This window comes from Anabrus simplex, chromosome 7, assembly GCF_040414725.1.
Source record: "Anabrus simplex isolate iqAnaSimp1 chromosome 7, ASM4041472v1, whole genome shotgun sequence".
Taxonomy (NCBI): Eukaryota; Metazoa; Arthropoda; class Insecta; order Orthoptera; family Tettigoniidae; genus Anabrus; species Anabrus simplex.
Window position 1 is genome coordinate 213,378,958 of NC_090271.1, and position 17,760 is coordinate 213,396,717.

At 41.4% G+C, this 17,760-nt stretch overlaps 1 protein-coding gene across 5 annotated transcripts in view; it reads left to right on the plus strand.

Moving 5' to 3' along the window:
* LOC136877476 (calpain-B) overlaps positions 1 to 17,760 on the plus strand; it is a 653,760-nt gene that overhangs the window by 143,527 nt on the left and 492,473 nt on the right. Inside the window, exon 1 of one of the 5 annotated variants that reach the window (XM_067151553.2) lies at positions 16,750 to 17,044. The exons of the other annotated variants lie outside the window; for them this stretch is intronic. Coding sequence (XP_067007654.2) covers positions 16,868 to 17,044 — 177 coding nt within the window. The 5' untranslated portion in view covers positions 16,750 to 16,867. Of the gene's footprint in view, positions 1 to 16,749; positions 17,045 to 17,760 lie in introns of those variants that run through there. 5 annotated transcript variants of the gene reach the window in all.

Here is a 17,760-nt window from a genome sequence, read left to right on the forward strand (position 1 = left end):
TTGAGTTCAGGTATGCTTCTGAGAGCTTTATATAGATATCGGTGAAAAAAATCAGTACTACTGGAAGAAACGGTAGGACGAAAACTTAACGGGTGAAGAGACTAAATTGTTCCACGAAGACCTCACCACTTCCTACTACACAGCCACTGATCAGTTGGAGTGGCATGGGACAAGAGCATGTATTTTCAAGAAATATTGTAATTTTATTAATAGTTCATATGATATTTCACACAAAATATTCCACTGAATTGGTCAGGATTTGGATCACGGCCTCCTAGATGAGAAGCCAGTAACAATCTCACTCGACTATCACGCTCCCAGCCCTACGCCTGAACATGTATGAGAATTATTTAGGGTAAGTGACCGATCATTGAATCTACTTCTATACAGTGATCGTTTTAAATTCCCTAATCTATATAAATAAAATCATAACGACCGTGTGCCTGTACATTGACTATTTTGGCGAAATTTCCCTACAGTTACCCGTTTTAGGTTTAATAATGACCATCTGCATATTTTTAGCTTTGGTGTCTGTTTGTCGGTTTGTCTGTTTGTTTGTTTGTTTGTTTGTTTATTTGTTTGTTTGTTTGTTTGTTTGTTTGTTTGTTTGTTTGTTTGTTTGTTTGTTTGTCTGAGTTCTTATAACTTGAAAACTACTGGATATATTTCTACCAAACTTGACATTTAGAATCCATCTGTCCTTGGGTAGGTTTTAGGGTCAATATTATTTCTGAATACCTACATTTACTGCGGTTTTATTCGAACCCGAAACCATGATTTTGCACTCCCGCAAAATATTCACATCCAACATGAATGGAAATCTACCATCCTTAATGGAAATCAATTTCCAAAACTTTTCTCTCATGTGCATCATTTCGATAGGAGGATTAATAAGGGAGATATCATGAACGGTCGGTTTTTCAGGCTAAGTCCAGCGGACATAGCCTAAATATGTTGTACGTGGAGCAGATTCCTTATAGTTGGGGACAAATCATGACGACCTCGCCTCACACCACTACTGTACTTTCCAGCGGCAGCTCTGTGTCTATTAGCGACTTATAGGATTTACTACCTCTACTGCAGCCAGAGTTGCCAAATCGGCTACTGCACTCTACATGAAGAAAGGGTAAATACTACAGAGAATGAGGAAGAAAGTTGTTTGGGAGCCTCTCCAAAACAAACAAGGATCACTTAGAACTCGTTAACTCAGCAGGGTGCAGGGTGTGATTGACTACTGGCTTTCAGCTCGCTTCCAGGAACTGAGGTCACCATGTTTTATCCCCAACTATATCTATCTATATAAATAAAATCGTAACGACCGTGTGTCTGTACATTGACTATTTTGACGAAATTTTCGCATAGCTATCCGTTTAAAGGGTAGGCCTAATAATGACCATCTGCATATTTGTTGGCTCTAGTTTCCTGAAAGTCCTAATTTTTATCACCCTCCCCCAAAATCAAGAATGCGGCACGATCTTCCAGACGAGCTAGAAAATTGAAATTTGGCAAAATTATACGTTTTATCCTGTAACCAACGGAAAACTTCCATGATCTTTAAATGTTTGACTTTTTATCCCCGAAGAATATCGCAATATCGAGGCAATTCTAATGACGGTGCAGACCTTCGTTTCGAGGTATTTCCTGGCTAAACGGAAAGTCCTATCACAAAATGGACGGCACAATCTCCGTTCAATTTGTAGTGATCTACAACTTTGGTCCTATGACATTTGTCGTGCCTTTCTCCCTTATATGTTAGATTCGGCTGTATTCCTAGATTATAAGGACATTTTTCACGTTTTACACGCATAATTCATACTTTGAATCACTTATAAGAAAGATAGAATCATCAAATTCTACACGATAATTGGCCCACACAGTAGCCATATGTGAGCAAAATGCTATGTTTGTAGCTGTCACATAATTATCCGAAAAGTAACGCACTGTGAGACAATCTTAACCAAATTTCACCCTATTCACCGTTTCTAACGCAATCTGACCCATCCATAGATGATATACGAGAAAATAGCATAGGGCCAGCCATTTATACCGCTAAATACGGTGTCTTATAGTACAATCCGTTTGTCGATATGACGTACCGTTTAGTAGCAGTTAATCTGTAAATGAAGGTCTGATATTTTAAACATGCATATACTTTTGCATGCCTATATATATATACTGATGTCGATTTGTAACGGTCAAGAAAAGGTGTGTCTGCTATTGTAATCAGTACTCCGCATATCGACTTTGACTGGCAGTATTCATGGAGTCCTTTTCCAACTCCTGTGTAGGTGGCATTAGTAAGGAGGGCTCACCATTGTAAAGAATAATTCCCTTCTCGATTTGACTTGCAGAGGGCAAGGTAGCGTGCAATTTTGTCCAAAACTCCCCTACCCGATTGTGTTTGGCTGTGAGCAAGGGTGCCCGCCATTATGAGCAAATGTACCCATCTAAAATGTGACTGGCATTAGGCATAGTGGTCTGGTATTTTAATGAAAACTCACCAACTCAGTGTGACTGGCAGTAAGTTGGCTCGCATTAGGAAAAGGGATCTGTCATTATAAAGATAACAGCACAACTCAATTTTGACTGGCAGTAGGCATGTTGACCGCCATTATAATAAAAACTCCTCAACAATAATCTGTCTGGAAGTAGGAAAGGGGGCCTGCGATTGTAACGAAAAACCACATTAGGCGGTGGGGCCTGCCATTATAATGTGAACTTCCCTACTCCATTGTGAACGGCAGTAGGCAATTGAGCCTCCCGTTATCATCACAACTCCGCAAGTCGCACTTTACATTGGAAAAAACGTATGGTTACCTCCCCATGCTGTTTCTCGGATAAAGCTAAGTGATTTACAGTTTTAAAAAATCTTATTCACTGCATGTACAGTAATTTATTTCGATATCCGTATACAATGTAGATTACCGTAGCGTAGCCCGGGTACATTTGCTAGTCTATATTAAAGAAGCATGAACAAATATCTGATCGGAACAAGGTATTGTTCTATCAACAAAACAAATTTCTAATTGTAGGGTATATATTTACAATACTATTCCCACTTCAATCAGTCCCTTTCAGGAGTTCTCGCTGAAGCATGCGCAACATACTGTGCTAACTTACTCCATGTGTTTAGAAGGTGAAATGTCAACCGAGGGTATGGCCATGCGTATTGTTTACGTACATGCACAGGCTGCACCAACGAAAAGAAAATGTGTCAAGCGTTCATTAACTACTCTAAGACGGCAATTTCATCTGTATTATGATAATATACGAAAATATTGCATATCACTTCGGGGTAACTATAACATTAATTACAAAGAATTTTCTCCGAAAACCGAAAAAGTAGTTAGTGGGACGTAAAACGAATAACATTATTATTAATTCCAAAGAATTTAAAAATAAGTGGACGATTATCTCCGAGTTTGAAAGATACGTATCATTCGTTAGATAATGAATATTTTGTGACTTTGTAATTCATGTATAGATTAAAAATAAAATTGGTCATGGTATTCTTTTGTGTTTGAAGCTAGGCGTTTTATGTAAAAACGTAAAAACGTTTGGCGAAGAAATTTTTCGCCTCCAAAGAAGTATTCTAATGAAGTTAGTAATTTAATAGCGAATGATCACTAAATTCAGGAGTCTAGTATTCTTTTGTGTTTGGAGACATTTTATGTAAAACTCAACGTTTCGCAAATGCCTTCATCCATTTTCTAAGAAGTTAATCACTGCTCTTCTAACTACTTTGTTAATTTAATGGGTAATGACTGTCATATATGAATTTATTATTCAAAATTACTCGGGAACATAAGTTTACAATAATTTCATTGCTAGCGTTATATCCACAAAAGTTTATGGCTACAGTATTATTTTTATTTCTGCTGCAAAAATATATAGAAAGAAACCAAAAATTAACTGTCTAGAATTGCTTCACTATTATCAAAGTCACCCGAAAGACTTGCTCCAGAATGTCCAAAGAGCGAGCGCAAGTGCGAATTACTTCCCCCTTATCCCCTCCATATTACACTGATTTCAAGTTTCCCTCCCAGCATATTCCGCATGCGTCTTTCTCCAGGCACTAAAGAAAGAAAACATGCAGGACAGAAAAACTGACAGAATAAGATAAAGAGAAAGGTAGAGAGAATGAGAAAATAAGAAAGTATTTTAAGAATCCCTAATATTAACGTGAGATTTTTCCTTTAAATATCGCGCTTCTGTGATGCAGTGCTCGGGTTACAACTACATTCTCCGCTATGACCAGGATAACACTACTACCACTACCAATTTTCTCTCCTAAGGCAGTGCTAGTAATCTCACCTGAATATCATATTGCCGGAAATTTTCCGAGTCCTGTCTCGCGCCATCGATCCAGCGTGCCGCTGTGCTGTGTCTTCCTTCGAACCCTGGAGCTGAGTTCACACAGCATCCCCTGACCTCTCCCAAATGGCGCAGCAAGGAACTAATGCGCGCGCATACTTTCATAAATCATTTGGCAAGGCAACGCAATGTTACGATCAGTAAAGAGAACTGGAATCCTTTAAATAAAACTGTAAAGTAGCACTGATTGGACGATGAACGTTTGAATACATCTTAATAACAGTAGTTAACCTCAAATCGAATTGTTTTTAAGTTGTTTCTATCAAAGGAACCTTGATAAAAGCTTTAAATACCACGCCACATTTTATGAGCGACTGGCAATTATTATATTTCTAGGAAGCATAGAAAAGAGGATGATAGTTTTTCCTCGTATCTTATAAACAGAAATAGTTCAATTTTCTTGTTATTTTTGTTCCTTTTTCCTTTTATTTTTTACAGGTTGCTTTACTTTACACAAACACAGATGGGATGGGGATGGGTTAGGAGTGGGAAGGAAGCGCCCGTGGCCTTAATTAAGGTACAGCCCCAGCATTTGTCTGATGTGAAAATAGGAAACCATGGAAAACCATCTTCAGGGCTGCCGACTGTGGGGATCGAACCCACTATCTCCCGAATGCAAGCTCGGTGTTTAGTTTCTACTCTGTTTATAACTGTTAGGTTCTTCAATCTACCTAAACTAATTTTTAATAAATACATTTATAAACTGTCTGAAGAAGAAAACATATGGTAACATAATTATACCTGAAAAAGAGGAACAACTTAATTAAAACAGAATTCTGTTTTAATCCCATGGTCGCTTGGCTGTGTAGCTGTCGTCTTCACAGGGACAAAACCTTCAATGAGCTATATAGGCCACGGGTGTGTTCTTTCTATATTGTTTTTAAATTTTAATGTGTTCCTTGAATTTATTCTGGGAAATATGTATAGCACACTGGGCATGTTAGGTGAGTGGTGACGTCACTGGATTCTCATCAAATGGCCGTGGATCGAATTCTGATCAATATAATTTATGAAGTATTTTTAAAATGAAAAGGCAGGTCCTTACAGTCTGGAATCTTCGTAAAACTGGAGGGTCCGTAGCTTTGATCACGGCATTGCCACGTAAAAAACAAGTTTGGATTAGCATATCTACCTCGGGTCACAAAAGACATTTTTGTTATTGTTTTACCTGGAGTAGAACAAACTAGTCTCACAACTGATAATAAGACATTGGGAATGGAGAAGGTTGAATTTGTGTACGTAGCTTCTTTCTTTCTTAATCTGTTTATCGTCCAGGGTTGGCTTTTCCCTCGGACTTGGCGAGGGATCCCACCTCTACCGCCTCAAGGGCAGTGTCCTGGAGCTTCAGACATCGGGTCGGGGATACAACTGGGGAGAATGACCAGTACCTCGCCCAGGCGGCCTCACCTGCTATGCTGAACAGGGGCCTTGGTGGGGGATGGGAAGATTGGAAGGGATAGACAAGGAAGAGGGAAGGAAGCGGCCGTGGCCTTAAGTTAGGTACCATCCCGGCATTTGCCTGGAGGAGAAGTGGGAAACCACGGAAAACCACTTCCAGGATGGCTGAGGTGGGAATCGAACCCACCTCTACTCAGTTGACCTCCCGAGGCTGAGTGGACCCCGTTCCAGCCCTCATACCACTTTTCAAATTTCGTGGCAGAGCCGGGAATCGAACCCGGACCTCCGGGGGTGGCAGCTAATCACACTAACCACTACACCACAGAGGCGGACACGTAGCTTCTACGGCCTTAATTAAGGTACAGTATGGGTGATGTAATGCTGTCGAAGAACATGCGGTAATGTATTCCGCTATTTAGGTGGGTCGCTGTAGATTTTGAATATAATTAACATAGAAATTTACGTCGTGTAATGTAGAAAATATGTAAGTGGAAGTGAAATATTGCAGTCTTAACAACCTTGAAAATTGAAGATCTAGAGAGGTACTTTTCAAAATCAATAAAGCAGAATGAAGTGGAAACATTGTCAAGAACACAGGCGTCAGATTTACATAAAAAGTATACATTTTCATTATACACTTTTATGCCTTTCAGCATTCATTCTGCAAGCTTCTGTGGATTAACTAAACGCCTCCACAAACGTCTACCTGCAGCCAACTCTGTGGCCTCGTTTACTCTTTAAATTGTTAACAACCGAGAACCATCGTCACCATGGTTTACCTCTGCTTCTGTTACACTCACTCATGCTCTAATAATATCCTAGGATGTCATACATTGCCAAAAGATAATACATGAAGTATAGAACATAAAGTTAGATGCGTTCGTAGTTATGCTCAGTAAGAAAACGAAAATAACGAAAACGACGAAGGAATCTTGAAAGGTGTTAATACAATTTCCCTTGTTTTTATTCTACATCAAACTAACGCATATAATAGACTATAACGTCGTGTGTCTAACTTCTTCAGACCTGGCGTCCTTTTTTCTCTTATTTTGTAAGTTTTAAAATTCGAATTCCCTGCAAAAATAAGCATTGAGTATACATTGGTGTTTCAATTGTTGGGCAATTGATTTACCTTCAATGCCATTCACTGCCTCCCACCAAAACATAGTTAAACGGGTGCATACAAGATGGAGCCGCCAGAGTTTACACCGTTCCATGTCAAGCGCTCACCTAAGTGTATTTTTCCTCTTTTTATAACGATTAAATTATCGTAATAATGACCACAGTCCGCCTCTGTGGTGTAGTGGTTAGCGTGATTAGCTGCCACCCCCGGAGGTCCGGGTTTGATTCCCGGCTCTGCCACGAATTTTGAAAAGTGGTATGAGGGCTGGAACGGGGTCCACTCATCCTCGGGAGGTCAACTGAGTAGAGGTGGGTTCGATTCCCACCTCAGCCATCCTGGAAGTGGTTTTCCGTGGTTTCCCACTTCTCCTCCAGGCGGATGCCGGGATGGTACCTAACTTAAGGCCACGGCCGCTTCCTTCCCTCTTCCTTGCCTATCCCTTCCAATCTTCCCATCCCTCCACAAGGCCCCTGTTCAGCATAGCAGGTGAGGCCGCCTGGGCGAGGTACTGGTCATACTCCCCAGTTGTATCCCCGACCAAGAGTCTGAAGCTCCAGGACACTGCCCTTGAGGCGGTAGAGGTGGGATCCCTCGCTAAGTCCGAGGGAAAAACCGAACCTGGAGGGTAAACAGATGATATATATAATAATGACCACAAATTTTAGTTAAAAATGTACATGTGTTCGTGTGTGTGACCTCCTTCGTCTTCTACCGCTTTTCCCACATCTGTGGAGTTACGGATGCGAACTGTGTCGTACTGTGGATTTGTTCCTGTTTTACGGCCGGACGCCCTTTCTGACGCCAACCACATACGGAGGCATGTTATTACTATTGCATGTTTCTATCATGGTGGGTAGTGTTAATAATAATGTTATTGCTTTACGTCCCACTAACTACTTTTACGGTTTTTCGGAGACGTCGAAGTGCCGGAATTTTGTCCCGCAGGAGGTCTTATACTTCCCAGTAAAGCTACCGACACAAGGCTGACGTATTTGAGCACCTTCAGATACCACCGGTCTGAGCCAGGATCGAACCTGCCAAGTTGGGGTCAGAACGCCAGTGCCACAACCGTCTGACAAGGGGGCATTCCCTACTCGTCACCACCGATTTCGCTCAAATTTATAGAACATGCAGGGCTTGGCTAGAAATGAAATAACCCGAAGTGGGAACTCCAGATGGCCAAGCGTATAGAAAATAAAAATAAAAATAAAAATGTTGACGCGGCTCTGGCACCGTATAAGCCACTTACGTTCGTGCGCACGCCGAGCAGTAGTTGGCGTAGCGGTAAGAGCTCTGCTAGTAATTCGATGGTCGTAGGTTCGACTCCCTGTGTGGAGAATATTTTATTCTGCCAACTTTCATATTATTCATTTTCCAGTTAAGCAAAGAGGTGAATAATTCATTTTATTTAGTTATTTATAGGCAAAAGGCATAGAAAAAGGAAAAAAATTGTGGATTTAATTGTCAGATTTTTTCTACCTGCGCCAAGAATCTATTGACTGTATACAGCGGCCAGGACCAACCTTCACTTGCCAGGTGGAAAAAAATCTTACAGCGAAACGACTATTCACGTTTATGGCACATTCTCCAAGGAGGGGAGATAGCCAATAAAGGAGAAAAAAGAAGAATTTCTGTTTGAAACACGTCGGGAAAGTTCGCAACTCCAAATTTTCTACAATTGTGCGCTAATTAGAAAAATGACGTCCTATATGCCTTTTGCATACCATGGCCATCTGGAGTTCCCACTTTGGGCTTTCATCTCTAGCCAAGCCCTGCATGTTCAATAAATTTGAGCGAAATCGGTGGTGACGAGAAGGGAATGCCCCCTTGTGAGCCACTCATCCCGGCAGTCTTTTAGTGTAGTGTGTTGTCTGAGTATGAAGAGAAAGTGTTGGGACAAATACAAACACCCAGTCTCCGAGCCAGAAAAAATAATCAGACGCGATTAGAATCTCCGACCCGGACGGTATCGAACCTGGAACCCTTTGAACCGAAAGCGTCAACACTCACCATTCAGCCAAGGAGACGGACATATTCATGTGTGTAATACTAGTTCAAAAACACCAGTACATTATGGTAAATCAGTGGCGGCTGGTGGTATCTGAAGATGGGTGTTGCACCGATATTTTCAGTGTCACATTTTTATAGCTTACAGAAATAACAAGAAACTCTATTATCGTTAAGTAATGAACTATATTCCTGTAATATATCTGGCAATTGCAACCCAGGAAATAAGAGGCTAAATATACACTGTAACTACAGTTACTCTTAATAATAATGTTATTGGTTTTACGTCCCACTAACGACTTCTTACGGTTTACGGAGACGCCGAGGTGCCGCAGTTCTTTTACATGCCAGTAAGACTACTGACAGCAGGAAGACGTATTTGAGCATCTTCAAATACCACCGGAGTGAGCCAGGATCGAACCTACCATGTTGGGGTCAGAAGGCCAGCGCCTCAATCGACTGAGCCACTCAGCCTGGCACAGTTACTTTTGCCTCACTTGAAATGAAAATTTACCATCCTGTTTTTCATTGAAGCAAGATGTTGGTAATATTGTGGGTGGTCTGGTATGGCGTGGAAAAGAAATTACCCAGCAAGTCAGGGTCGCGAAGCTGTGCGCGTTTTCCGCGGTTTCCCATTTTTACACCAGGCAAATTATGTTGCTGTGCCTAATTAAAGCCACGGTCGCTTCCTTCCAACTCCTAGCCCTTTCCTATGCCATCGACGCCGTAAGACCTATTTGCGTCGGTGCAACGTAAATGAAATTTGTAAATTTAAAAAATGGAAATGAATTACCTTTGCAAGAGGAGAGAAAGTAGGAATGAAGTAATCTCCGCAGAGTGGCGTAATCTAACGGGGACATTTTGGAGCTGTTTCTCGGTAGGGGACTTGCTGGTCTTCAGCAACTCCCTGAGACCGATACTGGCGAGCGTGCTATACCTGATGCTATGCAGGCTTAGGCTCGTCCTGATGAGGTACATTGCACCGCGCTGTCCGCTAGGGAGTTGCCGTAGAAAAGCAAACCCCCTGAGTTTGATTAGAAGCCAGCAGCATTGGTTGGTCCCTTACGAAGCATTAGTAGAGCGAACGACCGAAGATGGTTGATTGTAACAAGTTTTTGAATACATGTTATGTTTATTGAACTAAAACATGAGAAGAAAAGACGACAAATAAAGTGCAAAATTATTGGGAGTTGTGCAACCCTCCAACAATACCACGCACCGCCCCTGGTAAATAACCACGTAATTTTAAAATGGCATCGGGTTTCTGTATAGTATGAGCAACATTAAGAGGACTAACTTTAAAAAAAATATCGTGAAGAACAGTGCCATTTTTGGTTCTTAACATTCACTTTTACTGTATTTACCATAGTAAATACTCCAGGCCTCAAGAAGTTAACGCCTGTTTAGCATCGTTTCAATTAAAATCAGTTTTTAATTTTAAAAGGCCATAATTTTGTCCAGAAAATGTATGCTTCAAAGTGCCAGCAAATCTGCTCTCAGTGATTTGTCAAATTTAAGCACTTCAATACCAACTGACTGCGGTAGGATTATCCCACAACATTTTACTTATGAAATGAGTGCCTAATCAAATACGGCACGCATGAAGTTAGTATTAACAAAACAGAGTCATGATTATATTCACCTAATGTATGCTTCGTCGATGAAATGAATAGTAAACTGAAACATGATTATGGAGTATTTAAGTAGGTATTCATACATTAAGCCCTTAAAGAGTTATTTCAAAAATAAAATTACTAGAACACTGCGGCGTCTTTAACGCAGATAATTACAAGGGAACTCATTGCACTGATTCATTTATTGGCGATTATGTTTCTTAGATTTTTAATTTAAGCCAATAAGTTTATTTTATTCCACAAATATCTGTAACTTCTCATAGATTACTGATGGTTCAATCACTGAAGGGGGTTTATGGCCACTGATGTCCTTTTTGTTTGTTTTTTATTACAATTGGCTTTACATCGCACCATTACAGACAACGATGGGGCAGGAAACGCTTAAATAAGGCACAGTCCCAGCATTTGCCTCGTATAAAAATGGGAAAACATGGAAAACCATCTTCAGAGCTGCCGACAGTAGGGTTCGAAACCTCTATCTTCCGAATTCAAGCTGATAGGTACGTGCAGCCACTTGCTCGGTACGCTTACAATTAAAGAGACCTTTAGTTTACCTGAATATTCTGCAACCAATAATACATGCATGCAACAACCATTCACGGTGCAAGGGGTGCCTCAAGAATCGCCCCAATCACAGAGGGCCACTTCAATCCGAGATGTTCATCCCAAATATTGTCCGACTCGTTGGATGAATGGTCAGCGTACTGGACTTACGTTTAGAGGGTCCCGGGTTCGATTCCCGGCCGGGTTGGGGATTTTAACCTTCATTGGTTAATTCCAATGTCCCGCGGACTGGGTGTTTGTGCTGTGCCCAACTCACACACCACATATAACACTATCCTCCACCACTATTACACGCAGTTACCTACACATGGCAGATGCCGCCCACCCTCATCGGAGGGTCTGCCTTACTAGGGCTACACTCGTCTAGAAATAGACATTATTATTATTATTATTATTATTATTATTATTATTATTATTATTATTATTATTATTATTATCCCAAATATTCTCTAACCAATCTTGCATCTTGCATGAATGAACAACCAACACTTGACACTAGCCCTTTAACGGAAAATACAGCTTTTGCATTTAAAATAATGTTATTTGCTTTACGTCCCACTGACTACTTTTACGGTTTACGGAGACGCCGGGGTGCCGGAATTTAGTCTCGCAGGAGTTCTTGTACGTGTCAGTAAGGCTCCTTTCACACAGTCCACTTGCTTTCCACGCCACGCCACGTCACTCCACTCCACTTCTCAGACACTTGTTGTCCACTTCCGTCAACTTGCCGGCAACTTCTAGTCCCCACCACATGTTTTGCGTCTCGGTTTGAATCTGGTCCATGGACGCGAACGTTATCCTTGGGATTTATATTCTTACGAAAAGAAGGTTGAGGTGAAAGCAGAGTACTAAGGTTCATTGGGTCCATCCATTGAATTCATATCACCTAGAACGAGGAGCTCATCGTTCTTCTAGATGAACGTACCAGTGATCCAAAAATGTTCTTTAATTACTTTCGTATAAGTGAGAATTTGTTTGAATTGTTGTCAATCCTTGAAGCAAGCAAAATGTATTCCGCCGATATTTTGAAACAAAAACTTCGAACTTGTGACGCACACAATGTTGACCGTTTGAAGGATTGATTTAGTGAGCTACCAATATGGCCTTGCTACCTACACCTAACTTCTGTAAATAAAACACTTGTAGTTCCCACGAATAAGATTGTTTTTTTTTTACGAGTTGTTGTACGTCGCACCGACACAGATAGTTCTTATGGCGACGATGGGACAGGAAAGGGCTATGGGTGGGAAGGAAGCGGTCGTGGCCTTAATTAAGGTACAGTCCCAGCATTTGCCTGGTGTGAAAATGGGAAACCACGGAAAACTGTCTTCAGGGCTGCCGACAGTTGGGTTTGAACCCACTATCTACCAAATACTGGATAATGGCCGCACTTCAGCTACTGCAGCTATCGTGCTCGGTCCAAATAAGAAAATGTTATTATGTAATTTAATTGAAAGCAGTTCTTTTGAAATACAGACTGCTAAAAAATCTTTATTAATTATTTTTCAATGACCCATGTTATTGTAACATCGAATAAATAGTTAACAAATAACACATATCCTATACATATAGCTTATTACTGTAGTTATCAACTTCTCTCTCTTTGGAGTTGTCCAGATCGGCAAAAAGTGGAATCACTTCATGGGAAACTTCATTCAACATTTTAAGCCTTTAATTTTATTTGACCGGGCGAGTTGGCCGTGCGCGTAGAGGCGCGCGGCTGTGAGCTTGCATCCGGGAGATAGTAGGTTCGAATCCCACTATCGGCAGCCCTGAAAATGGTTTTCCGTGGTTTCCCATTTTCACACCAGGCAAATGCTGGGGTTGTACCTTAATTAAGGCCACGGCCGCTTCCTTCCAACTCCTAGGCCTTTCCTATCCCATCGTCGCCATAAGACCTATCTGTGTCGGTGCGACGTAAAGCCCCTAGCAAAAAAAAAAAATTTTATTTGAATAGTCTGTTGTTCGTTAATCCCACAGACAAGGGTGATTTTGTATTTCTATATTAACTTTTCAGTACCTATCTATGAATGGAACCGAGATTTTGAAACAAAAGCTTCGAACTTGTGGCGCACACAATGTTGACCGTCTGAACGAGCTAATCTGATTTAGGGAGCTTCCGGTCGCCCAGAATAGAAGACACTTCAGGCCGGTTGACAGCAGCTTGCTTTTGACAAGAGTGGACGGAGGTTGCGCCACACGAAGTGTCTCGTGTGAACGCTACCGGCCTTTTACCACACCTCTGATGGAGTGGAGTGGAGTGGAGTGGAGTGGAGTGGCGTGGAAAGCAGTGGATCGTGTGAAAGGGCCCTAAAGCTACCGACACGAGGCTGTCGTATTTGAGCACCTTCAAATGTCACCGGACTGAATCAGGATCGAACCTGCCAAGTTGGGGTCAGAAGGCCAGCGCCTCAACCGTCTGAACCACTCAGCCCGACAACATTCCAAATGTCCGTGGTTGTGGTGGTTGTGGTGGTTGTTTTAAGATGTATAAATGGGAATCCATCCTCTAAAACATTCGTTCTGAATATGCTCAACTGACTGTAATTCTAGGGGATCTGAACGTGGAAGCGAGGGGTCGTGTCTATGCTGGCTTAAATCGATTCAGACATTGATTCCACTTTCCCAAGCTCCTCACTTTTATCTTTATTCCCCAAACTTCCAGGGCCAACTCCACTCACCTGTGCCAGGTGTTCTCAACTTTGGATGGTGATTCAACAGTCAAGGGACACTGGCTGAGTCTGGCAAAATGTACAAAAATTCTCACTTTCATTTTTCCGATCCGATCTCCCTTGGTCAACTTTTGTATTAGATATGCCAGGCCAATACATTCTTTCATTTTCGCGTCATTCCCCATCTTTTGTCGATACATTCATTTTTCGATGGATCAAACCACTACAACTCTACAAAGATATTATTATTATTATTATTATTATTATTATTATTATTATTATTATTATTATTATTATTATTATTCAAGTAAGGTAGCCCTATTTTACCCAGAAGTACGTTAGGAATATCGATTATAACAATACAATATTAAAGGTTTTTAATAAATTAGTTGAACAAAATACTGCAAAAAACTTTACAAAGAGTTTAAAACATTGGCTAAAAAACGGATAAAAGCTGAGATGCAACGCTTTATCACAAATGTATCAGAAATTAGCTGGGGCGGGGGGAATACATTACAATAACTGAGGTGTCTTAACAAATTATTCCTTTTGATAGCATGTAGTAGACAATAGAAAATTAAATGAGCTACTGTTTGTTCGGATTGGCACTTACAAATGTATCCTTCGGATGACTATTTAAATGTTGGAAATAACTTCTAAATTGACCACGTCCAGTCATAAACTGTGTAAGTAAAGAAAGTGGGTTCGAAGATTTTGAGGTTAAACAAACGTTGACGAACGATTGGAAAGAACAACTGCCGTGTAACATCTCCCTTCATGTTATTTGTTCATACAGAGTTCCAACTCTGTTCCATTTCACATGAGGTGCGGGATAATAATAATAATAATAATAATAATAATAATAATAATAATAATAATAATAATAATAATGTTTTTTGTTTACAATTTGCTTTACGTCGCACCGACACGGATAGGTCTTATGGAGATGATGGGATAGGAGAAAGAACTAGGAGTGGGGAGGAAGCGGCCGTGGCCTTAATTGAGATACAGTCCCAGCATTTGCCTGGTGTGAAATTGGGAAACCACGGAAAACCATTTTCAGAGTTGCCCACAGTGGTGTTCGAATCCACTATCTTCCGGTTGCAAGCTCTCAGCTGCGCGCCCCTAACCGCACGGCCAATTCGCCCGGTAATAATAATAATAATAATAATAATAATAATAATAATAATAATAATAATAATAATAATAATAATAATAATAATAATCGTCGTCATCATCATCATCAAACATGGCCTCAGATGAATTTCAGACCTTCTCAAGTGTTAAATTTAATTTCGTATGGCGATTTCTAGCCGAGTGCAGCCCTTGTAAGGCAGACCTTCCGATGAGGGTGGGCGGCATCTGCCGTGTGTAGGTAACTGCGTGTTATTGTGGTGGAGGATAATGTTATGTGTGGTGTGTGACTTGCAGGGATGTTGGGGACAGCACAAACACCCAGCCCCCGGACCATTGGAATAAACCAATGAAGGTTAAAATCCCCGACCCGGCCGGGAATCTAACCCGGGACCCTCTGAACCGAAGGCCAGTACGCTGACCATTCAGCCAACGAGTCGGACTCTCAAGTGTTGAAATCTACCAATATCGGCATTCCGATTATGCTGTTGTCTAGTAACCAAATCGAAGTTCTATTGGACGAAACCTTTGGCTGAGCTTCTTTAATGTGAGTGTGACCCCAGAGGCTTTAAAATGACAATAACAGTGACAAAGTGTGTCAAGAATTTTTCACTACCTCGGCCGAGATCGAACCCTCAAACTTGTGATCATAATTCGTACACTTCACCGCTGGTCGACCAATGAGACTAGAGAGGATTATTATTTGGTTGTACTTCCTCTTAATACTGCAACCAATCTACGGTGCAGGTAAGCAGTAGCCTACTATATGTTATGCAAGGCGCTTTCCATTCCCCCATTCATGACAAGAAGGACGAATTATTTTTAAAAAATATTATACTTAACGTTGCTGGCCCTCCATTTTACCGGAAAGACCTCACTAAGGGATTTTTACCGATATCTGAGGGCTGGTTCTGGGTCTGCGCAGCCTACGTTAGAACAACTGAGAAGCTATCTGACAGTGAGATAGCGGTCCCGGGGTGGAAAGTCTAGAATGACGGCCAAGAGGATTTGTCACGTCACCTCGTAATCAGTAGGCCTTGGGGCTGAGTAGCGGTTGCTTAGTAACCCAAGACCCTTCAGGGATAAACCGCCAAGGGATTTGTTTGCATTTGACGTTCATTCAGTTGCCATAATTTCAACACGGCGAAATTTTGCATTGGAAATAAATTTCTGAAGTGCCTTTAAATATATATATTTTTGCTGGTGGTTTAACGCCTGAGTAACTCGGGTTTTTGGCGACGAATGGGCTAGGATTGGGAAGGAAACGACGGTTCCTTTAAGTTCAGACCCAGCATTTGCCTGGTATGAAAATGGGAAACCGCGGGAAACCATCTTCAGGACTGCCAATGGTGGTGCTCCAAGCCAACATCTCCTGACTACAAGCTAACAGATACACAGCTCGTACCGCGCAGCCAACTGGCTTAGTAGTAAATCTATTGAAATTAGTTTCTTGTATTTAAAAACTCTTAAAAAAAACCGTCATCGCGATTCAGTCCCGTAATCATGAATGTAGAAAATGAGCCCTTCAACAAGCAACCCTACGCAACTGGTCACACAGAAGTACATTACAGGTGCACCGTCATAGTCATGCAATCGACAACCATCCATATCTGCTCTGGTGGACTTATGTGTTATTTAACACACTTTATCTCATCACAGCTATCAAGTCCCCCTAATAATTAAATTATATGCGCTCGCACTGCTGTTGGTTGCGCCAGGGTCGCTCCAACCCCCGCCCCTGTCCCAGCGCTGTCAGCACAGCCGCGCAGGAAGAGGTGGAGCGGGCTGCTCAGTGTACCTTGTTTAGCCGAGCTCTTGTCCCACAGACACACTCTGGTCTAGGCCGTCGCGATTTACTCAAGGCCTCTCCTGCACCACGTGACAGCGATCAAAAAGCACCACAGCACTTTTTGTTTTAAATTCTGTGTTGTGTTGATGTAGAGCTAGGTCGATAATGGCGCATGCACTCCAGACAGTGTCCCATCCTCCCGGTCCAGTGTTCGCGTGAGTGTGTGTGCGTGTGTGTTCTTGTTACGATGACAGCTCTCAATATGGATCAAGCCAATGGATGGAGTCAACACCGAGCGTACGAGTGTCAAGAAGCAGTAAATGAGTCCTTCTTTCAAGAAAAGGTTCAGGTATGTCAAAAACAAATATGAAGTCGCTTGTCTCTTTTTACCACGTTGCATGATACCCATAATATTCCGCTATGTTTGTAAACAGTTCCGGTATGGCCATCCAAGCATAAGGTTCATTTCAGTTAAATATTATTTTTAAAAAGAAAGAGATTTCATTTAATTTGCACAGAATGTCGATCTTGGCTCTTAAGCTAGAGTTCTGGTTTGATCCTAGTCTTTCTTAGGGATTTGACTCTGTCAACTGGGGTGTTTACTGCCAAATACTACACGAGGCCTATGTATACAGTACACTTTTAGAACCTGTATTTTTTCCTTAATTCCAGACAGATGTCTCTCTTTTTATGTGATGAACACGTGAACCTACTCCTAAATGTTTTTAGTAGGCCTACATTAGTACGGTACCTTTATTGACCTCGGTTCCCCCTGTGCCCATGGTCACCCCAGTTGACGGCATGACGGCACTTAATAGAATGATTGAGGTTTTTGAGGAAAAGAAAGAGGGGAATACGAACAAATGCAATAGACCTCGTTGGGAAGTGATGAATTTGAACCACCCGAGTGAATAAAACAGTCACAAATACGTGTTGAAAAAAGTACGGAAGTAACTAGCCGGCAAGAGTAGGAAAGTTGCTTTAGTGGAGATGACTAAATGCAGTAGACCTATGTTAGATAGATTCACTTGCAAATAAAAGAATCCATTTCAGGAAATTAAATTC